The 24,534-nt window shown below is 32.4% G+C and overlaps 1 protein-coding gene across 7 annotated transcripts; it reads left to right on the top strand.

Moving 5' to 3' along the window:
- Positions 1 to 1,139: 1,139 nt before the first annotated feature.
- LOC113861166 (exportin-4) lies at positions 1,140 to 23,452 on the top strand. Of its 7 annotated transcripts, none has more exons than XM_027493800.1 (32): positions 1,140 to 1,561; positions 2,535 to 2,622; positions 3,626 to 3,734; positions 4,934 to 5,032; positions 6,589 to 6,631; positions 7,274 to 7,345; positions 7,455 to 7,543; positions 8,044 to 8,280; positions 8,456 to 8,639; positions 9,160 to 9,271; positions 9,388 to 9,474; positions 9,582 to 9,720; positions 10,013 to 10,109; positions 10,211 to 10,273; positions 10,818 to 10,927; positions 13,369 to 13,473; positions 13,781 to 13,857; positions 14,786 to 14,861; positions 16,049 to 16,270; positions 18,294 to 18,365; positions 18,637 to 18,708; positions 18,790 to 18,854; positions 18,934 to 19,036; positions 19,113 to 19,244; positions 19,476 to 19,619; positions 20,358 to 20,465; positions 20,577 to 20,627; positions 20,700 to 20,777; positions 20,857 to 20,970; positions 21,239 to 21,435; positions 21,891 to 21,960; positions 22,609 to 23,452. In XM_027493800.1, exons 7-32 carry the CDS (start codon positions 7,481 to 7,483, stop codon positions 22,795 to 22,797), a joined length of 2,967 nt encoding a protein of 988 aa, XP_027349601.1. In that variant the 5' UTR covers positions 1,140 to 1,561; positions 2,535 to 2,622; positions 3,626 to 3,734; positions 4,934 to 5,032; positions 6,589 to 6,631; positions 7,274 to 7,345; positions 7,455 to 7,480; the 3' UTR covers positions 22,798 to 23,452. The 7 variants fall into 7 exon arrangements, with proteins under 7 accessions (XP_027349601.1, XP_027349597.1, XP_027349596.1 ...); XM_027493796.1 differs by having other exon boundaries at positions 7,448 to 7,543; positions 10,226 to 10,273; XM_027493795.1 differs by having other exon boundaries at positions 7,448 to 7,543.
- Positions 23,453 to 24,534: the final 1,082 nt, after the last annotated feature.

Genomic DNA, 24,534 nt, shown 5'->3' with positions numbered 1-24,534 from the left:
TGATTTTTCTATAAATTAAAAAAATGACGTAGAAAGTTGCAACACATGATATGTGACTCATGTATCAATGATTTAGGAGTTAGTTTTTGTAAAATTAGAAAAATTATTATATCTAATGGATTTGAATCAAGATATTTTAAAGTGTTGTTAAAGAAGATTGAACTTGATTCACTGTATGAATTCATGATTGTTGAAGCAATGCTAACAATGCCTTTGTGTTGATGTAATATAAAATTCAAACTTGAATTCTCCCTAAACTCCCTTTGAAAAAATATGCTAACTTTGTTAACATTATCATTTTTATTTTCTATAATGCAATTATTCATAGAGAAAATTTTCTTGGTGTGTAGGGGATAACCATGTTTCCATTGAATGTCCACTCTTCCAACAGAAAATGCACACTTTTTCATTTTGTCTTATTTCACCTTATTCTTTACTTCTTTAATTTATATTTTGACTCTTAAACCCTCTTTCTTTAAAATGTCATATTTTATAACCTTTAGCTAAGGTTACTAAAGCTTGTGATTTTATAATTAGTTGTTCAAGTTGTCTTTCCTATTATATTAGCAATAATTTTTTTTTATAAATAATAAGTAATGAGTTTATTAGCATAATTTGAAATTTTATTACAAAATATTATTCAATAAGACCCTTTAAAAACTTTATTTCATAATCTTTTTTTTTTTATATAACTTTATAAGAAGAACTTGTATAACGACAAATATATTTATTAATTTATAATTAAATTTATAATTATTAAAATTTAAAATATTTAAAGTCACATATAAATTAAATTTAACTGATATATTTATTAATATATATAATTTATTTTTAAAAATAATTTTTTAATATTTTTTATCACATTAAAAATAATTATTTTATAACAAATTAACTAAATAAAGCACATCTACATTTACTAGTATTAAATTATAGTTCGATGATAATATCAATCTTTATAGTTTTTTAAACTTATTTTAAGAAGGTCTGAAATGGTAAATAATTTTTAATTTATTATCTTGATAAAATATTTTTAAATTAATATTAATTTGGTAAAAAAAAAAACCAGCTATTAATGTTCCTCTGCTTTATGCCCCGCAAAAAAAGGTTTGGGGTAGTGATACGAAGCAGGGCGCTGGGTGGCAGACACAGCGAAGGAAACTTGTTGGGTATATGCTTTACACCAAAGCAGTAGAGTAAGCCCATGCGCAGGGGGCACAGCACACCCTCCTTCTGCTCTTAGGATTGTTGAATTAAATATTTCTTTCACTTGAGTACCAAGTACTACCCTACTACACCAACACCACTCCCTCACTGCACCATCTTCTTCTCATTTTTGGATCGATTCATTTCCCAAGTTTATCATCATCGGGATTCGCGGTGATCCTTCCATCAATGTTTAAAACTAAAAACAGCAAGTGAAACTAATTGAACAAATCGCGATTAAGAATTTTACATTGTTTATTCCGATCGCACGAAGATGCAAGGGTTTACAGCAACCACAGACTTGGCTGAGCTTCAGTCTACCATGCGAACCTTTGAGCTCGCTTGCACTTCTATTCAGGTTTCATTCATTCTCTCTTCCTTTTTTACTCACTCTTTTTACTGATTATCTTTCCGTATATATCTTTTTAAAAAGTAAAGAAGAAAATAAAGTACAGGTATGCATCTCAAGCTCATTTTTCTGTAGATGTGAAATCAGATTGAGTGAGGATCGAAATGCAAATGCAAAGATTCCGACAACACGTGTTTCACATTTAACTGCTCAGTGTGGTTCCAATTATAGTCTCTTCTTTTTTGTATGAAACTAGCTTGGATATTTTGATGGTTAAAATAGAAGGTTAAAATAGCATAATCGTGTTCACTTTAAGCAAAAGTTATGATCATGTTGTATTGACTTATGGTAGTATATTTACATTTTTTTTTTCACTCTCCAGTAAGAAAACTATTGGAAACAGACAAACAGTGCAGGTGTCAAACTCAGGAACATTGCAAATATATTGCTTCTGAAATATTATTTAGTGGAAAATATTTGACAAGCAATGGATGTATTTAGCACTCACTGAGATTTTCAACATTCTTCTGCTCTCAAGCTGCACGATTAAGAAATTGTTTTAACTCCTCATTTCTGTTTATTTCTTTTTGGTTTATTCTGACCCATCTCTTTGCATGCTAACAATTTGCGTATTGCTCATTAATAAAATCGATGAAGACTAGCACATGTCTTTCACATGTGACACGTGAAATGTTGTGGGGAATCTCTTCCTCTCTCTGTTTCAATGTATCACTAAATTTTGCAAAATGAGTTGGGAAGAGCCATAATCTCACTACTGTTTCTTGAAGATGATATTTTCTAGAACACTTTATAGTTTATACTTCAAATTCATGTGGGTGTAGTGAAGGAATAGAGAATCTGCAAGCATTTCATTTAAAGTATGCACTCATAGGAATGCAAATACATACATATATATATATATATATATATATATATATATATATATATATTCATGTTCTTATTCTTGTTCATTTATTTTCAGATGCATATCAATCCAGTAGCTTCTGAGGCTGTTATATTGTCATTAGGCCAATCTTCTCAGCCATATAAGACGTGCCAATTCATTCTTGGTGAGTTTGCTGTATGGCACACAAACTATCTGCTGTTTGTATTATCCAAATGGTACTAGTTTGCCAAATAAAAAATTCAAATAATCACTGACAAGCAAGAGTGTGTTGTTAACTTGGATTATATGTGTTGATACTTGATAGGCATATTGTCAATGTTTTAGGTTACTTAAAGTGAAATCATGACAGTGCAGGATCTACTTCTTTTTTAAAACAGGAAAATTATACTTCAGATAATTTACTGAAGACTTCATTAGTTTCTTAGATATTTATATTTTATAATGAAATTTAGTTGTTCCTTGTGTCAGTGGAGTACATTGTAGAAGGAAGGGAAAGTTACCCAAAACTTTGTTTTGAAGATTTTTATGGAGGGGAAAAGAGGGGGAGATGTTGTCCTCTTCTTCCCCCTCAAGGCCCCACAATTCTTTCTCCTTTGAGTTTTGGGTAAGCAGGGGGAACGGTTTTACTTTAAATTAAATAAGGGGATGTAACTCTAGCTTCTTCTTTAACTTTAACTCCCAAATAAGTGGAAGAAATTCCCGTTACTTAAAGTATAAAACCAGGAAGAATCAATTTTCCCTTTTCTTCCCCCAACTTCCTATCTGCTGAAAAGCTTTCAAACATAGCGTAAAAGATTTTGCATGGCTATGGACAGAACTTTAGAGAATCTCTGATGTATAATGCCAACATAAGTCCTGTATAATGTTCAAACAGAAGTTCTATTAATTGTGACAGATGACATTTCTAGGTTTCTTTGCTGGCCAAAGTGCTGTTGTGTTGGTGCTTGTGTGTCTCACCTATCAATTTTTTTTTTCTGTAAAAATATGGGGCATCTCACTGATGATTTTGTTTTGGAACAGTTTTTGTCCAGTGTCCATCATATTCATTCACTACGCTTTATTTAATGGCTTTTTTTAAATTTCAGCATTCTAAACACTGATTTGTTTGGTGTTTTTGTATTCTGGTTTAGATTATGCTGATTTTGTACTCATATTTGTCTGTGTAGAAAATTCCCTGGTGGCAGCTGCAAGGTTTCAAGCGGCTGCTGCAATTCGAGAAGCAGCTATTAGAGAATGGGGTTTTCTTACCGCTGATGACAGAAGAGGATTGATTAGGTTTTTAATAGTCTTTGATTCCACAAGCATTTTTACTGTTTTGAATTCTTACATCACGAACATTTTTCTTCTCTACCTAATAATTGTCATTCCATTCATTACCCAAAAAAAGTATTGTACCATTGACAGCATTTCCTTTTTATTGGTAGGGATGGGGCACACGTCTGAGTTGATGTGGAATCCTCCCAATCCCACCCAAAGTTTAAAAATGGGTTAGGTTGGGTATCCATAAATTAAATTGGTTAGTAATAAACCAGTTTGGTTTGGGTTGTGTCAGTAAATAATTTTGAACTCTTCTACCCCAACATAACCCAAACCATAACCAAATTTTGATTGAGTTGAGTAATAATTTCTCCTAAAAAAGACCCAACCTCATTTAATTGGTTTGGAACAACATTTTCTCTGACATAGTGTTTGGTTGAAGGGGAGTGATGTTTATAATATTTCATGTTTAGTTCAAATTTTTAAAGGGAAGTGATGGGAGGGGGGCTAAAATTCCTCATTACTCAATTTTATGTCCCCTTCAAAATTAGGAAAATTTGGAGGGGAGAGAAACTTAGAAACTTATAATAGTAAATTTACTTATTTTTCCTCCCCTCTCTTTTGTGAATCAAACAAGGTATCTCTACCCTCCGTTAAAATTTCTCTTCTTCCGTCCTTTGAACGAAATAGTATGTAAAGCCAATTTGCAGTCACCATTTGTGTGCATCTGTTTTGGTGGTGGTGGGGGGGGGGGGAGGATTATGGTGTGTGAGGTTTCTTGCATGTATGGGCAAAATCTTGAGATAATGATTCAGAAGGGCTTATCAAGACTTATTGAACAAAAGAATGGTGAAGAAGTTGATTTAGGTTAGAAGAAATGAACTATTCTATTACCTTTTTTTTTTAATTTCAGTTGATGTTATGTATACCACTTTAACTTGAACTCTGGAATTAATAATAATAATGATACGTGGACTTTTTCTTGTATACTAAAAGAGGAAAACATTGTTGTGTCATTTGTTCTTAAAGTTTACTAATTGATCCTCTACATGTTGTGCTTGCAACCATGTACCAAATAGTGTATTTGTTCCTTAATCCTTGCCTTGAGCTGGGAGTCAAATATATATAATGTATCACTTGTTTGATGGTTAAAAGACGTTTCTCAATCAGACTCTATCATTCTACTATTTGATCTATTACTTATATGCTACTTGCAGTTTTTGTTTATGCTATGCCATGCAACATGCTAGTTCTCCTGATGGCTATGTCCAAGCAAAGGTTTCTTCTGTGGCTACTCAGTTGATGAAGAGGGGTTGGTAAGTAACCTGTATATCTGACCTTGTGGCCACTCAGTTCTTTTTGTCACAAACTTTTAGCATGTCTGCATTTTTTTTGTGAAGATAATGGAGGAATGCGCCAGGTTCTTGTTGAATTGAATAATTAGCTCTGGGAGGGAGAGAGGGGGAGGGGGATGCTATATACTGTCTGTCTTAGACCTTGAGTCACCAGCGTGTGGTATGGGAGTGAGTGCAGATGCTGATGAGATTTTGTCAAATTGTGAAAGTCTTCTAGGGAAAATGCAACTTTAGTGCATCCATATAAATTATTTGAAAACTATAAAAATTCAAAAACTGGTGTTAAAATTCTTATTCACTCTCAATAAATATCAATGACTTGTAAGAAATTATATTACTGTATCAATAAAGTAATGTGATTCTATAAATTATGTATCTATGGAATAAAATTCAAAACTCTTTTCAATAAGTAAACCCAAACCATAATAATGTGGCTGCAGTAGGCTGAGGACATTCAAATTTCAAAAGCTCCAAGTGACTTCGAATTAGAATGGTCAGATCATTTCATTCATAAAAAGATGATATTTTTATACTGAATGTCATAAATTTTTTTTAACCTATTTTGAAATATAATATGAAATTGTTGAAATCATATTCTCTGGATATTACACATAACAATGACTTGAATGGGAATACTGTCCAAAAATTTAAGATTATTGAGGTTTCAATGGTGCACTCTTCTCATTTTTATTCATTTCAATGAAGGATGATTTGTGAGTTGTGACCTTGTGGTTGAGTTCTGTGGAAAATATGCGTTTTATAAAAATATTTGTTATTGAATTTGTGCAAACTAAACTCGTATTGAGTTATACTGGTTTAAATTCCGGTTGTATTCCCTAGCAAAAGATGGGTGGTGAGCTCAAGTTAATGGTGAAACAGAGAAAATTTCAGATGGATACAAGGTCTCACCTCTTCTTGACTCCAGTCAAATTTCTTCAATTTTTTAGAGGGGGAAGATAAAGATTTTACTGTAGGTATATATTTTGCTTAACATGATATGGCTGAATTGGGTGAATTTTGACAATATGAGAATCCCAACCTGGTTTTATAAAGAAAAGTACTTAACTTTCTCCTCATTAGTAACCTGTAGTGTCCTTCACTTGCTTATCAACAAACCATGGTTCCCTTGAAATATGTGTATGACTGTTGGAGAGAGATCCATTTATACATAAGCATAAGTTCCTTTACCAAAAATAGCACCTATAATTCAACATATTGATGCTGCCTAAAATGAAATGCAATAGGTGCAGAACATGAACTTCTAGGACTTATGTCCCCTTTAGATATTGACTTTACTATAATAACTATGAACAAGCTTTGAATTAGTTTTACATGGATGATAAATGATTTAGAGATATGTCCTGTGTTGGACTTGTTCTATTTTTAAATGCATGGTAGTAACTTTTTTCTATTTTTGGAATATATTATCGTGTTGTTTATTTTCCCAAAAAAGAAAAGTTAATATATTGTTGCAGATCCGTAATGGCTAAGGTTTGGCAACTATTTTCTAATTGTAGGCTTGAGTTTGCAGCTGCAGAGAAGGAGACACTCTTTTATCAGGTGCCAGAATATTTTATTTCTAGTTATAGTTTCCTTTCCTTCAGCTCTGGTCTCAGTATTATTCTTTTTTGCATGTCTGCTTCTTCCTTCTACTCATATTTATGGACTCAAAATGAAGAATTTTATCATAACATTAATTATATGTGTGAAATTCTTTGGTGGGCTGTTCAAATCCCTCAGATTTGATTATACTCTGATGACTGAACAACTGGAGTAAATTTGAGTGGATAGGTTGGTTTTTTCTTGGAACAGAAACTATATGCCAGTTTGGTATGGGATTCGAACATTTGAAATCTATTACTTGTGCGGTACAAAATCATTTTGACATTTTGTAATTAAATAGTGAGGACATTGGGACACAGTCTTATCTTCTTCTTCTTCTACTTTACTAGAAAAAGAATATTGTATCTGTTACCTTACCTGAACCCCATCCCTTCTCATCTTCCAAAGTCTTCCCCAAATTTTGAAGTGAGTGTTACAGTTTATGAGAACCTAATGCTCTTCCTCTTTGTTTTTTCTTCTCTATGCGTTTTTCTTAATTGTAACACAATTCTGTTAGGATATCCATTCAGGACTATTAATTTGCTCTCAAACAGTCACCTTTTGTAATTTGTACATGACTGACAGTTTCACATACTGCAGGTGAACCAGGCTATTGTGGGCATTCATGGAGTAGATGTGCAGTTTGCTGGAATCAAATTCCTTGAATCATTGGTGTGCGATTATTTTATTGTTAAGAAATTATAGCCATTTCCTCTTATTGCTTCAGCTGGTAAATTTATCTGTTTTTTAGCATTTGATTTATTTATTATATAGGTATCAGAATTTTCTCCATCTACTTCAAGTGCTATGGGCCTTCCAAGGGAATTTCATGAGCAGTGTAGAAGGTCACTTGAGCGAGACTACCTGAAGGTCTTTCTAGTTTTGAATTTTTATTGTGTTAATAGTTTTCTGTTCCTGAGTTAATTGAAGATTGGCTTAAATATGTTTTTACTCTCTGCATTTTCATGAGTTTTTTTCTTCTTTTTATGTTTTTTTTCTTTTGATTCTAGTTCCTCTAAATTTTTTTCTCTTGTTTTGGTACCTATATTTTTGCAACTTAGATGTTTTGGTCTCTCTCATTGACATGATTATACAAATAATTGACACATGATAGTCTTTTTATTAGCCACATCATCAGGTTATAGTCACTAAGGACTGAAAGTACTGGTTCCAAAATAATTGAGGACTAAAATCATAAAAAAAAAAAGTTAGGAGGGACTAAAATAAAAAACTGGTGAAATGTAGGAGCCAAAAACATATTTAAGTCATTGAAAATTTGTTTTATTATAACTGGCAATTCTTTATACTTGGAGAATTATTTACTGAGTTAATGTTAAATTTTTCCTTTTTCTACGTTACCTATATTATAGACATTCTACTGTTGGACACAAGAAGCTGCTTTAAGTGTCACAAACAGGATTATTGAATCTGACTCTGCCATACCTGAGGTTAAAGTTTGCACTGCTGCAATGGATCTCATGCTTCAAATCCTGAATTGGGATTTTCGTTGCAATACCAGTGAGACAAAAATAAATGTAAATGTCTTCTGTGCTGGAGTTAGACAAGATGTGGATTCTCCCAAAAGGTCTGAATGTCATCTAGTGCAGGTAATCAGTTGGTTTGCTTATTAACAGTTTACATGCATTTGTTAGAACGAAAGACAACACACTGGTTACTATCTGCAGTAAATATGAAACACCATGATTGAAATCATAACTAGAAATGTGGACTATAAATCTCATACTGATTGACCTTTATTCTGTCTTTTTGACTTACATGCAGCCTGGTTCAGATTGGCATGATGTCTTGATCTTAAGTGGTCATGTTGGATGGCTTTTGAGGTTATATGCATCATTGAGGCTGAAATTTACATGTGAAGGCTACTGGCTTGACTGCCCTATTGCACTCTCTGCTCGAAAACTAATTGTACAATTTTGTTCGTTAACAGGAACTGTATTTCCTTCTGGTACAAGTGTTTCCATGTCTTCCTTTATACTAATTGTATGTGAATTTCTTAGTATTGTGGTCTTAAGTTGATAAATATTTACCTGCCTTTGAATGAATTTGACAAAGATGTCTTGTAGTTTCACTGATTGTAAGATCATCCTCAGTGAAGTGTTTAATTAAACTTATTGGCCCTTGCAAAAACTTTATCTTTTCTAAGACTTATAACTTCTGAAAAGTGTGGGATGAGACTGTAGGGATAGGAATTCAGTTTATAGAAGTCGATATTGCTTCAAAGATATAAAAACATTTATTACCACATTTTCAGTTCTTACATCAATATAAAAAAATTTCAAACTGTTACTCATGCTATCAGATTTTGCTAGATAATTAGTTGTTGTTAAAAGGATCATGATCGGTCTTAGGGTTTCACTTCTCAGTATCACCATTGCAACCCCCCCTCCAAACCAAATAATAAAAGAAAAAAAGTCAACTTATGGTGATCCTTGATTCAAATGTTTTGACCTTGTGCTGTGATCTAGATGATGGAAAAATGCATGAACGACATCTTCTGCAGCTACTATCTGGGATAATAGAGTGGGTAGATCCTCCTGATGCTGTTTCAAAGGCTATTGAATGTGGGAAAAGTGATAGGTTTGGAGGATATTCATCTCTATAATGATGTTATGTACCCACCTACCTGTGCACACACATCCCTGCACAGATTTTTATATATATTTGACCCTCAAATTGATGCTGGTTTCATTCAGTGAGATGCTTGATGGTTGTCGTGCATTATTGGCCATTGCAAATGTAACAACCCCCTATATGTTTGACGGACTGCTAAAATCTTTGAGGTCATTGCAATTGTAATTTAATTTCTATTGTAGGTGTTTCTCAGTGTTAACCATAATGATAGTTGAAATAAATTGATGTGAGTAAACTTTTTGTTTTGATACTTCAGGCACATCAGTACGCTGACTTTTTTGTCAATGTTGATGTCTGAAGTAATTAAAGTCCTCATGATTAGTAACACAGAAGAAGAGACTTGGAGCTGGGAAGCACGTGATGTCTTATTGGATACTTGGACTGCAATTCTAATGGTATTCATTTAAATAGAATTATTTGACATAATCTTGTTTCCTCTAACTCTAATAGCTTTTCTCCTATCTGAAAAAACAATTTGCCTGTTACATAATTTTAATGTTATTGTCCTATCTGTTATGGTGTAGGTGTATAGCTTTTTTATTTATTTAAACTTATGGTAGTCTTTCTTCCTAACTATTGATATTATTTTGTGAACCTAAATCGACTATTCTACAGTGTAAAATCAAAATTCTGAAACTTGTTGAGTTCCAGTCATTAAACTGAACTATATATATTACTTTTCTCCAGCCAATAAATACTATCAATGTGAATGCTTTGCTTCCACCTGAAGGGATAAAAGCAGCTGCCAATCTCTTTGGTTTCATTGTAGAATGCGAGCTACGAAGTAAAACCCATTAGCAACTTTCTATTATGCTGTCTTTTTCCTTTAAATTTTCTTTTTCTCACATATTATTTCATGATAATGTGAATTTTCTTTTTATTTAGTGGCCTCTGCATCAGCATTTAATGATGAGGGTGATTCAGACTATCTTCATGCTTCTGTATCTGGTATGAAACAAAGTTTTAAAAACTTGCACATGCTAACATTCTGTTGTGATTTATGTTATTGTTGATATTCCTTTGCTGTTGTTCTAATAACGAAAAAAAATAAAGATTACGTAACAAAGAAGATATGGGCAGCAAATGGAATCCTACTTTATTACGTGATTAGTCTGGGCTTGTTTGGGAATTCAATTTAGTGCTGAAAATGATTAGTTTTTGCCTTGAAAATGATTTATTTGTTTCTTCATTTAATGCCATTGAAATTTAAAGTCAAAATGAACTGAAATTGCACAAGCAACCGGTGCCTGCAGTTGCAACTACTTCCTTATATATATTATATATTGTTAAGTTACACCAGTTTTCCACAGTACGATATCATTTATTTTACTAAATTCCAATGGTTTTCTTTTAAACACATCCAGTTATTGTTTGAAAATCTCTTCAAACATTATCAACAGTATCATAAATTTTCGTCTCTGACACTTCAAATATACATCATACCTGGCTGATGAATATCCTCTTTTTTCTTTTAATGATATTGTCTTTGCAGCCATGGATGAAAGGTTAAGCTCCTATGCTCTTATTGCGAGAGCTTCTATTGATGTTACAATTCCTTTGCTCATGAGAGTGTTTTCAGAGCGGGTTGCACGCCTTAATCAGGTTGGTTTTGTTATTTGAGGAATGTTATCTATACACTTTTTAATACATTCTTTTCAACATGCTTTACGATTTGATAAAATTAATTGGAACTTATACAATGATGTGGGTTTGACTCTATATTTTGTAATGATGAGTAACTTCTTTGGATGGAGAGTCCAGATTTGTCATATACAAACTTGCTTTTCTGCTGCCTCATCTGTTCTTAATGATTAGTAGTTGTTCAGACCACAAAAATTTAGATTAGTAATGCAATTGTTCAAACTGCAAAAACTGATATTTGTAATTGTTCAGATTGAAAAAATTGAGATGTTTAGTTAGGGGGTTGGGAGAGGCAAGATACCGAGGGAGTTTTTTTAAAGGATGTAAATTTATAACAGTTTACCTTAGGTAGATAAAACAAAAAGTGCTTATAGATTTGTTAAATAAAAACACAAAATGTAAGCAATGTAAGAAGTTGAGGATATGTGTGACAATCTAAATAAGGAAGGCTGCTAGACTGCATTCCATAAAAGGAATCGCCGGAAAGTAATTAAGCAAGTTGCTCTCAACCCTGAAGTATTAGTGCATTTCATTTTTTTTTTTTCAAGCCCAATGTCATAGTGAGAAACTTGGAACTGGTCTTCAGATCTTTACTTTTGCTACGTCCCCTACTCCTTTGCACAGTACATTAAAACAGCTTAACATCTCTAGTCAACCCACAGCATCTAAGTCTTATAAGGATATGGTCTTGGGCTCTAGTAACTAAACTATAATTAGGGAGAAGTTAACATACAATAACCACTTTCCTTGCCCTTAAATTGTTGTTAGAATGTTAGATTCTCTCTCCATTCGGCTGTCCATGGATGATAAGTCAATCTTTCTGGGAAGCCCAGCCTGCCAAATGTTCTCACAAGGAACAGGAGCAGCTCTTGGTTTACACCCATCAAGATACAATGCAACTTCAAACATTTGTGAATCAGCATACTTTCATCTATACCATTACCCATACATGATACAATCATACAAAGCTAGAGGTGTACAAAATCTAAGGAGAGAAATGATAACAACATACTCTCTAACACACTTTTAATTATTAGTTAAAATTTATAAAAATATAAAATTTATGTGGGTTTCACTCTTTTTCATTTCAAATTTATTGATTATCATAAATTTTAATCAATAATTAAGAGTGTATTAAAAAATGTGTTTCTAACACTTTGAATAATGCTTGGTACATATCTTGCGGGTGTTTATCACCTTACACCAAGCATAGGTGACAAAATCAGAGTGTAGGTATATAAAAAGACACTATGGTGCTGTAATCAAATGGTGGAATGGAAACTGGTTAGAATGACTAGAGGTTTTGATGAATTTGAAGTTTCGATATGATGGTTAGTTTATTTTGGTTATTGATTAAAAAAGCAAAATCCTTTTTACATTTATCAAACTAAACCACTTGTATGTCTAAATATATAACAACAATCAAGCCTTATCTTACTAGGTATAGTCGGCTATATATATTACAGGATGCTATTGAACTCGATCTAAAATCAAATTTTCAAAAATTTAGTTAATCAAAATATTTCTTTTAATAACTTCATCTAAGATTCTCTCAACCCTTCTCAATTTAGAGTCATGCAATCTACTCTTCTTATTGACACTTTTAAAAGTCTTCTTTGCACATGATTGAACCATTTGTCATTTTTTCCACGATAGGTATTATTCTAATATATTCTTGTATATTATCATTTTGTATTTTGTCCTTTTTTGTGTGTCCACTCATTCACTTTAGCATTTTCATTTCTATCACTTGCACTTTTTTTTTGTGTTGTTCCTTTAAAGAACAACATTCACTATTATATAAGATAGTTTGTTGTATTGTGGTAAATTTTTCCTTTCAACTTCATAGATACTTTACTGTTACAAACAACTTTTGATATATTTTTCTACTTTAACCACTCAACTTATATTTTGTGAGAAACATTTTCACTAATTTTTTCATCATTTTATATAATTAATCTCAAGTACTTGAAACTGAAAACTTATGGTATAATATCATTTTCAATTTTAACTTTTAACGCACAATCCTTATCTTGTTCTTTTGCTAAAGATACAATGCATATATTCTGTAATTTTAAAGTTTTCCTCCATAACTTAAGTAGCATAATAAATCAGTTTCTCCTTTGACTAAAAGCTGCATGCTGCATAATTCTTAGTGATGGGGCAGAAATGTTGTCTCCTAAAAATACAAATTGAAATATGCAAAAACTAAAGTTCTATAAGAAAATATCATGATACTGACATAATAACAGTAACTCATACCACTCAGATTTTTACTTCTCTCTCTGTGTATTTATATATCTGTTACATCTTTTTTTGTTTGTGTTCCATCTATAATAAAATATTATGTGCTAATTTATTTGATTTTTTTCCATAACTCAGCTCATTCACTTCATTTGTAGGGCAGGGGCATTATGGACTTGACTGAAACGTTGGAAGAACTTTATTCAATGTTGTTGATTATTGGTCATGTAATTGCAGATGAAGGGGAGGGTGAAATACCACTGGTATGTGAATTGTATTTTCCTATTTTGTATATTTAACTTAGAACTATTTTTTGGTGCTTCAGATTTTTTGTGGGATAAAAGAAATCATATTAAAGAGAAAAGACTCAATTTGAAAAAAAAAAAAGGCTTGGGTGGGGGTGAGTGGGGAGAGGAAAATATTTAATACTATAAACAATTTGCCAATATGACATGTAGAAAAAGCAATTCTTTGAATTTCCTTATAATTCTATCTTTAATCTTTATTATTCTGTGACTGTTGACAGTAATGTGTAATGTTGATTGAAGGTTGTCATGTGATGTTTATTAGGTTCCTAATGCCATACAAACCCAATTTGTTGTTAATGCTGTTGAAGCAGATAAACATCCTGTTATTTTACTTTCCAGGTAAATTACTTTCTTTTGCTTTTCTGATTTGGAATTTGATGTTTGAGTTCTTGCAAAGAATCTTTGTAAATTATGTGTGTAGTGTGTACCTCATCCAGATATTTAGACTTGTTTTCGCTTAGGCTCTGTTAAAAATTTCTCTTACAAAATATTTAAAAAATGATTTTCATAAATTAATTTATTGAATTATCAATGTCATGTTTATCTTCTGTACTAAATTTGAGGAAATTTGTAGTATATTAATAATATGTAATCAAACAATTGATATTTTTCTTTTTTGGAAAAGTATATTGTAATTTAATTTTAAAAAAATATCTGTATTGTAATTTAATTTTAAAAAAATATCTGTCAATGGTGTACAAAGCAGTTTCATATTAATATGAAATTTGATTTGATGGGCATGACTATGCATGTTTGAGACTTATTATTTAAAGGTGGGTTTTGTGAGAAATACATCCTATAGAAGGCAAACTTTGTAAGGTGTTTGTTACGTTACTTGTAAACTTGATAGAGTATTCTATATCCTCTTTAAATTAACGGTTGTGATTCCTCTAATATCTTAAAAATTAGAGAATATTAACATCTTTTTTAACTAAATCACTAATTCCACTATTCATTAACATAAAATTAACTATAATGATTGTTTTACGTATAAGAAAGAATACCAAACTCTCTTAATTATAGGGGTACAGGAGATTTTATCTTGTAAGAATTGTTTTAATTTACACCTGTGTCTATGCGGTCTGTCCAATTGTGAGCACATGCATTTGTCTCTTACTCTGTTAGCCTTTTAACTTTTTCAGATTTAAACAGCTGTTCTTAGGTATGGGTTCTTTCTTGGATATTGATGAGTTGAATGTTGAAATCAAGATAACACTTAGATGCAATTCCTTGTGTCAAGGATTTTATTGTTTCTTGATTAATGCAGCTCAATCATAAAATTTGCTGAGCAGTGCCTTAATCCAGAAATGAGAGCGTCAGTTTTTAGTCCCCGACTGACGGAGGTAATGCTTTTATTTCATTTTCATCTTGCGTAATGTTAATCTAGCTCTTCTCAAATATAATTTTCTCTTTTTAAAAATAAAAAATAATAAAAACTTGTTTGTCAATCTAAGTTTTTAAAAACTATTATTAAAAATAATTTTTTCATTTTCAGTTTTTAAAACTAAAAAATAAAAATAGCCTCTAAATTTTTTTGATTTAATTTTTTTTTCTAATCTTAAAAACAGTTTTGAAAACTATATTAATAAATGAGTTTTATTTTTATTTTCTTCTATCAGACAACTCCTAACTATATTTTAACAAACCATGCTCCGATGAAACAGGCTATTTAAGTAGCCTTGGTCTATTTAAATACTAAATCTGTTGCTCTACATGTAACTTTAGGTCTATTATACTCATGACCAAAAAAAAGGTCTATATTCTCTTTTTTTTCGTTACACACTTGAGTGTTTTTTGGCTGTGTGCTAGAGTTTTTTGGTCCATATGTACTTGAGTTCAAAGATAACAATAAGAAATAGTTGAATAATCATCATAGCCGATAGTTAGGCCCAGACCAAAAAATGAAGTCATTTTAGTAGGCCCAAAAATGAACAAAAAAAGCAGGCCCTGAAATGATTTGGTTGGAAAATATTTGGGGTGAAATGAACATTTCAATCCAAAGTAAGAAGAGCAGTGGGCAATATACGAAGGTGAATACGGTTGAGCAGAGGTTGAAACTTGGGAGAGTGGTGTTTGATTCAAATTCCTACAATATTCATTTTAAATGTCTTTGTTATAGGCATCAAATTTGGATATGTTGCTTTTGTTGTCCTCTAGCTTTATTGTAGTTCAATGTATCCTTTAAACGGTTATTCTAAAAGGTTTTGTATTTTTTCAAGAACATTATTATACTGATGATCTACATCACCATTTTCTTTTGTAGTACTTTTAGGGAAACAAATTACATATATTTCAAAAAATAAAAAAAAATGAAATTACTCTTGGTCATTCTTGATTATTTGTGATAATATAAGCCATTTTTACTGATTCAGTGTTTTAAATTATGGTCTTATTTGGAGATTAAGTGTGAAATTAGTTCATTTGAATCTAATCATTTTGGTTGAGTATGATACTGCATTTTGCAATTTCTATGGTTCTTTTCTGACAAGATACTGCTTCCCTCACCCATTAAAATTTATGTTCTATCCAGTCAATTATATGGTTCCTTGCAAGGTGGTCTCGTACATATCTAATGTCTTCAGATCGGATTGGGGAGAAAATCGTTGATTCAGGTCATCATCATGAGCATAGTTCGAAAAAGGCTTTGCTTAATTTCTTTGGAGAGCATAACCAAGGGAAACTTGTTCTTGATATTATTGTTCGTATATCCTTGATCACACTTACATCATATCCAGGGGAAAAGGATCTGCAGGTTTGAGTTTAAAACTTCTATCAGTTTAACAATTTTGGATATTCTCTTTTGCACATGGTTGTCACTTGTCTCCCTTTTTTTCATCCATATACTTTAGTAATACGTGCAAAATCGGATGTTCACCATTACAGATTTTAGATGCATATTTTGTTATAGATGTCAAACGTAATATATTTTATAATATTATGTAAATATATAATATAGGTGGTAGAGACTACTGATGATCAATCTGATTCTACACAAAAGACATTGTTATAAATATGGGATTTTAGGTATAGAGGGAGAGAATAGGGAGAAAAGAGACATTGAATAATATTCACTTGTGCATTGTATTGTTTTACAACATGATGATGTTCATAAAACCTAAAACAATAATCCTTGTTGTTACTAATCATAATCCTAAGTCCTAACTATATAAGGAAATGAATCATGAGATATTAGGAAATATGGAATCTAGTCCTAAGAGATCATCTCAAAGATCCCCTAAATATTTTAGGATACAATCTAAATGTTATTAAATACTCTAAATAATTCAAAGATACTTTAAGATGTGATCAAGATATTGTTGGATATTTTCATGTATTCTTACAAACATGATCTATTTGTGGACTATCAAATTTGAACATCCACACGAGATTATCAGTCCATGATCCAAAATGCAAATACAGGCTTGTTTTTCTATTTATAATAGGTCAAGTGATTTGTTTTACTATTACAATTTATAGAATGTTGAATGATTTTGAGGCTGTTAGCTAAAATAGATTATATTGAGGTTAACTGTGGTAGAACTTTTAGGAAGAATTCTAAAACAGGAAGGAGTGCTGAGTACCACCACAATGATATTTCTAGGTTTGGAACAATTACCATACAATTGGTTAATGTGTTTGCCATAGATATTGTTTTACCAAAATGAGAAAGTTATTTATAAATTGATTAAACTAACCATATGTTTAGTTAATTGGTCCCAATTTGGAAATGTTTTTCTGGGAACTCGTGAAATATTTGTGAAGAGGCAAAATGCAATTGTGCTGAAATATAAAGGTGGGTGGGGTACATGTAATTTCCTCATTTCTTTGTGTGGCACTGAATATTTTCAGCTCTTTTTATAAAAAAATATATGAATAATATAAGGTGTTAAGGCTTCCTTTGGCTCTTGGACTTAGAAATCTACCTTTCAGAAATGGAATTTGGCTTTCCAATTCTAAATTTCAAGTTTGGTATGGTCTAGTCCTTTTATAAAATTTCTTAGGAATTGAAATAAAAACTAAATAAATATTTTCCTTCTCAATTTTCACGTAGACGGAGCAAATTCCAGTTCCAGAACAAAGAATTAAGCAGATGGTCTTTAGATCACACTCCATGGATTGTAAATCATAAAACCCATTTGTAACCAGTAACCACCCAACCTACCTAGTGCAGTACACTTGCAACTGTTAGTCTCTACCTCCACTGGCAATGCTACCACTCTCACCAGAAGAAAATACTTTGATTGATACATATAGGTGTGGTAGTTTAAAATTTGGTGATATATATCTGTTAAAATAAATCTAATTCATATATGTTTCCTAATTCTTTATGTAATACATACATACAGACAAAACTAAAGATTGTGAACAAACTACAATTTGATTTTATTTATTTATTTGACAAAATTAGGTTTGAATATGAAATTTCAAATCAAAATTATTATGAGCTTAAATGAGAACATATGAAACTTAGAGGGAATGAAAGTAATTATTCCAAATGATGTTTTATATTATCTTCCAAAAGGAAATACTTTGCTTGCAGTTCTGTTAACTACTGTCCACTGCTAACTTTGCTAAATAACAGGTTGAACTGTATTAGCACACTAGACAATTATGTTTGATTGATTTATTATGCATAATTTCTTTTCCATTTTTTTTCCTCTAAAAATTATTTTTTCAATCTATAAGCTCCACAAGTTTTTCCGTAGAAGGTACTGGAATAAGTGATAAACCGCCTTGCACTTTGGTTGTTCTTAATGCAAAGTATTTTTACCCAGGGCCTCACTTGTTACCAATTACTTCATTCACTGGTTCAGCAAAAGCATATATGTGTTCACCTTGTTACTCTGGTGAGTCAACACTTATATATATGTTCCTCTAGATTGACCAAACACATCAAAGTCTTATCTTGATGCAAACATAGGAGTTTGTGTGTGTGTGTGTGTGTGTCACTGTGTCTATATATATATATATTTGCTGTATGCAAGTGAGAGGACATACAAGGGACCCAAATTCCATCTATCATTAAAATAATGGTTATGTTCCAATACTGGTCAGTACATTACATGCAGTAAATATTATCTGAGCATTATTTTCTTGAACTTCTAATATCACATGCAGAATTCATGGCACAAACTGGCTACTGCATTTTCCACTGAAAAGACTTTGCTCTTGTTGGATACTTCTCATCAGGTAAGAACTTTATCAACTTCTACCCACCGACTACATCGTTGCTATGGGTTGTTCTTTAATTCCATCAGTTTCTTGCTTCAGCGATCTCTTGCACAAACGCTTGTTCGTTCAGCTTCAGGCATAAGAAATTCAGAGGCATCTAGCCAGTGAGTATTTACTTTAACTTTCTTTCCTCTATAGTTTCAAAAGCCTAAGACACTGAATTTTGTCTATTTTTATGTCAAGGTATGTAAGAAATCTCATGGGTCATATTGCAACATACATAGTGGACATGTCCAGCAAGAGTAATTTTAAAAGTATTGCCCAACAACCAGATATCATCCTTTCGGTGAGGGCACAAACAATTATTTCATTCCAATGTTTGATAAAAATACATCCTCAATATCATCATTATCATTCTGTAGGTCAGCTGCATGTTAGAACGGCTGCGTGGAGCTGCAAGTGCTTCTGAACCTCGAACACAAAAATCTATGTATGAGCTAGGATTCTCTGTAATGAATCCCGTACTAGTTCTTCTTGAAGTGTATAAACATGAGGTAGCATTCACATCTATTGGTATTTTGACATAATTTAATATCCTTAATGCTCTTGAAACAAGCATGATTTCTATGGTTATCTTGTAATTTTGGCAAACATTTTATATTATTTATATTGTCCATTTTCTACGTTAATTTTATTTCATGTTCATTTTCAGTTTGACAAATGTGTCTAAACTTTCAAGTTTCTGACATCTTGTTATTCTGTATTTATACGCAATTGTTGCTTAGTCTGCAGTTGTCTACCTGCTACTTAAATTTGTAGTCGATTGGGTTGATGGACAAATTACTTACTTGGAGGCCCAAGAAACTGCCGCTGTTGTTAATTTCTGCATGCGTTTGCTTCAGCTGTATTCATCTCACAATATTGGCAAGGTAAATTTCTCTGACCAATGATGTTGTTTTTAAATGGAAAATACTTTGGGTGAGAAGGATCATTTTGACTAGTTTCACTTTCTTTCTGGTACTTCTGAGATTGGAGAAGCTTCTTTGTGGCTTACAATTTCTAAATTGTTCGGGTGCATTCAGTTGTTACCTGATAATTTGAATTAAGTAAAGAAGTACGGTATGAATGGTTTTTCAATCTTTCTTTTAAATAGTTTTTCTGTTCTTTTTCGCTAGGGATTTTTATTTTCTTGGGGAAGCATGCACTTCTAATCTGTATCCTCAAACTCCTTCTTCAATATGATTTTTTCAAAATTAAAATAAAATAAAAATTAATTATACTATTGAAGCTTCAATCTGGTTGAAACTGTATATGAATCTTAAGATCATATAGTTGGAAGGACAATCATTGCAATCCTATACATGCAGTTTTAGAATTCAATGAATACTTACTTACCGGTTAGAATGAGGCATAAGAGATACAAAAAGCAATATTTATTTACATTTGATCCCTTTTGATCTGCCTGTCTCTTTGATCCCAACAACAACAAATCCTTATCCCACTAGGTGATCCCAACACCAACAATATAATTGTTTTAATTATATATTATGTAAAGTCTATATACTCTTGCTTTCTATGAACAAATCCTACAGAAATTTTTTATTCACTTTTTCTTTTTCATTATTTAAAAATTTTCTCCCTGAAGTTCCATTTGATCCTTTTTTCAGATATCGCTAAGTCTTTCAAGCAGCTTACTTAGTGAGGCAAAAACAGATAAGTATAGAGATTTACGAGCTCTTCTTCAACTTCTTTCAAGTCTTTGCTCCAAAGACATGGTAAAGATTTTTTCTTTCAGAAATTATTTAGAGAAGCAGTTGTAAAGAGATCTACCTGTCTCTCATACCTAAAATTGGTCCAACTTAACTGAAAAATACTTTATGTCGCAGATTGATTTCTCATCAGATTCAATTGAAGCCCAAGGCACTAACATATCTCAGGTCATATCATTATTACATTTACCTGTTTCATGCAAAGTTAGATAGTTGATCTCTAATGCATAGGCCTTGCAGGTGGTTTACTTTGGTCTTCACATAGTCGCCCCACTAATTTCTATGGACCTCCTGAAATATCCCAAACTTTGTCATGATGTAAGATATTCCTGTGCCCTGTAGAAATAGCAACAGACTGATCCTTATCCAGAAGCTGATGTGTAGAACTTGTTTGCAGTATTTTTCTCTCCTGTCACATATGTTGGAGGTTTACCCTGAAACATTTGCGCAACTAAATAGTGAAGCCTTTGCTCATGTACTTGGAACCCTAGATTTTGGTCTCCACCATCAGGTAATATTTGTGCACACGGTTTTTCTTCTTCAAATAATATTTGATGGAACTGTGAGAAACTACAAAGGATTAGACACAAACTTCTAAGCTTAGAAAATTTTTCATTTGTTTAGCATTTCCAATATCCTCAAAAGTTTCTTCTTTTGAAAAAAGAGGAAGTTTCTCCACTGCGTACTACATTTCCCAAATCAAAATATTTTTTTCCAAATTTGTAACTTGTGATTGTGCTTACCATGGGTGGCTGAGAACTCTATCCTTTGCTTTGCAGGATGCTGATGTGGTTAGCAAGTGTCTGAGAGCTCTGCAAGCTCTTGCTTCTTACCACTACAAGGAGACTGGTAATGGTAATATAGGCTTGGGTGCAAATGCTGTGGGTCATAAGGGTTCAAATGGGAATTTTCAGGAAGGTCTTTTGAGTCGTTTCCTCCGTTCATTGCTGCAGTTACTCCTGTTTGAGGATTACAGGTGAGAATATAAAGGAAATTTTTTTCCCCCTTTTCTTCCCTATATTTACCAAACCCCACTATGGTATGGGCCTGAGAGGAGGGTTGTTTATCCATGCAAGTTTTAGGATTATCAATATGAATAATTTAGGCACAGTGAAACGAAGGTATCTATAGTATTAGTCACCAAGTTAGCTGGTCGTTGTTATCGCTCTTCTGGTGGGAGATTGATTGCATTTGACATTGGGAAAAGTTTCAAACGCTGCAGCATCTTAGAGCATACCCGCATACTTTTTTTAATCAGTATTTCATATGTATTTAATATATGTTGGATGATTTTGACTTGCAAACACAGTTCACTTACCTTGTTTCTGAATTCCTACTTTTATGGTAGTGAATGCAATATATTGTGTCTTAACTAATACTGTTGCAAAACCACATTGTAATTGCCTAACAGCATTTCTGTTGTTATTTCAGTTCTGATCTAATCAGTGTTGCAGCAGATGCTCTCCTTCCATTAATCCTTTGCGAGCAAGGCCTGTATCAGGTATGTCTCTCTAGCTAGCATTTGGTCAAAAATTCAATGCAAGTCTTTTCAGTTAAAAGCATGCTTTCTTAAAAGTTTGCTAACATGTTTGAGCTGTTATAAAAAATGAGTTATAGATGAATATATCATTGTCTTTTCTTTTCAATGATGAATATGCAAGACACTTTTCGTATCAAGAATATGTTTTCTTGATTTTTGCTCAGTTTCTATCTAAATCCCTTTCAAGTCACGGTAGATTTCTTAAATGTTCTGTTTCAGTGAATAAAATTATTGGATTTGGCTGCTCTAAAGGAAAGAGGGTGCACTTAAAGAGAATAAAGAGCAGTTACAGCCGTTGATTTGAAAAATAACAGTTGTGATACAATCTCTAAAATTGTTACAATCTCAGCTATTAATTTTCTAATGGTTAAATTATAATTTTGGTCTCTACACCAACTTGCTTTCTTTTAGTTCTTACATGGAAAAATCCTACATTTGGTCCCAACATAAACAAGATTTTACAAATCCTACGATCAGTTTATAGAAATTTGTAAATATGTTCACACTTTATGCTATCGTACAATATATTGAAGCATTCCTACTATGATTCCCGCCCCATCTTCATTTATTGAATGGTTCCTGAGAAGTCTTTGGTAAATTTCTTTACAGAGATTGGGGAATGAATTGATAGAGAGACAAGCAAATCCAACACTCAGGACAAGGTTGGCAAATGCATTGCACACGCTAACAAGTGCAAATCAGCTTTCTACCTCCCTTGATCGAATAAATTACCAGAGATTTAGGAAAAATCTTAATAGCTTCCTAGTTGAAGTTCGTGGATTTCTCAGGACCATGTGATCAACCATATATGGCTGTGTATTAGAACTTCAAAAGAGTTGACATCACTAATTAAACCAGAAGCTGGGGAAGAAAAAAAAGACAAGCTCTTGGCGGACAAAATATTTGGAGTTACAGAAAACATCGAGCGAGTCCTATCTACACTGGACATTTGTCACTCATATCACTCGGGTTTTTTGCAATAGTAAAAGCTGCTTATTTATGTTTGTCAGTCTAACAAAAAATCAGAAAGGCTCTGAGGATCTTACGAGCATTTCAGGGATAAAATGGTTTTCAAGTCAAATTCTTTTCTGGCAAACTGCATCGTTGTGTAGATATAAATTATTGTCCCTTAGTTTGGCTGGGGTCTCTCTGTCCACACCCTTTCATGTTGTTTGTGCTCTACTGCACAAGCACGCAATCCATTCAGATCTATTAGAGATATTAAACATTCATTAGCTAATGCAAATTTAAGCTTTTAGGCAAGTTGATTCTTGGAAAGATCAAGATGCTAGAGTAATTTTATTCACAAAAGTTTTCCAAGTACAGTTGTAATAACTGAAAATATGGCTCCACCTTTGGTGTGTCTGCAACTTATGTTTAGCCCTTGCTCGTCAATATGTACAGTTATCTATAAATATGACTACAATTGCTGAATATGAATTATTCACGCTGAATCTTCACTGACGTATACTTTTTTTTTATTCCTTGACTAATTTACATTGAGGATGACTGCTAGGGATCGCCTGGGACAGTCATTCATCATGGATAATCCTTCACATATACAAGATATAGATGCAACACTGTTATTCATTCATGGAAAGTAATTGCTACTTGGCTTTTGGGATTGGAAAGCAGGCAGGATGGCCGCTTTGATAGGAAAGGTCGAGACAGGTTTCAAATTGGTTGCACGACACTTCATTTTATTGCGTTCGATCTCCCTTTTTTCTATCCAAACTATAACATTTGAAACAACTTTGGATATATTATATCGCAATTTAATTCCCAGATTAATTTTTGAGATTGAGTCGTGCATTTTAGTCTTTAATCTTTTTATGAAAAAAACCATTTCAAGACTAATTTGATAGTTTATTTTTTTATATTGAAGTTCATTTTATATACATTATTGGTGCTTGCTATAGTACTCTTGAAATTAAGGAGGTATTATATACTCTTTCTAAATTAAAGAGTGTGATTTTTTTAATATTTTCAAAATTAAAGAGTTTATGTTTTTTCAAATAAATCATTAATTTAATTATGTAAGAGAGCATAAAATGTCTTTAATTTTTTAGAGAGAGTATCGTAAAATTTATCATTATTATACATTGGGGTACTAATGTTGAAAGCTGTGTCTTGTGGATTGCGAGAAAATTGGCTAATAAGATTGGGGGACAGAAAAAACTCATGAATTCTTGCACGCAGACATGTTGGGCACCCCCCCAACAATATTACTAGATTGAAATCGAGTTCGTGTTGGGTGTTAGGAGTCCCGGTCTCGAACATATTTCACAAGCTTCTCAGCCTAACCAACATGATGGTGTGGCAACTTGCTCAAGGCTACATCTGACAGAGAAATGGCAAAAGACGCAAACCAAGCTTGTAGTTAATATTTGGTTCTCATATTTGAAAAAACATTAAAGAAAAGAAAAGAGAAATATAGATAATGATATCGATAATGATATGATGTGGGGGGGGGGGGTGAATAAATTAAGGTGGGTAATCAAAACAAGAAATCCACTGTAAAAAATACAATCTAAT

Source organism: Abrus precatorius, unplaced genomic scaffold, assembly GCF_003935025.1.
Source record: "Abrus precatorius isolate BTA unplaced genomic scaffold, Abrus_2018 Scaffold3, whole genome shotgun sequence".
NCBI classification, from domain to species: domain Eukaryota; kingdom Viridiplantae; phylum Streptophyta; class Magnoliopsida; order Fabales; family Fabaceae; genus Abrus; species Abrus precatorius.
Note: the sequence above shows the minus strand (reverse complement) of the source record. Positions and strands in the feature narration are given on the sequence as shown.

Excerpts from the sequence above, each read along its gene's own strand:
- LOC113861166 (XM_027493795.1), top strand. The coding sequence starts at position 1,478 with ATGCAAGGGTTTACAGCAACCACAGACTTGGCTGAGCTTCAGTCTACC. Across the intron at positions 18,366-18,636 it reads GTGTTCACCTTGTTACTCTG|AATTCATGGCACAAACTGGC; the intron begins GTGAGTCAACAC and ends TATCACATGCAG. Across the intron at positions 19,245-19,475 it reads TTGAAGTGTATAAACATGAG|TCTGCAGTTGTCTACCTGCT; the intron begins GTAGCATTCACA and ends ATTGTTGCTTAG.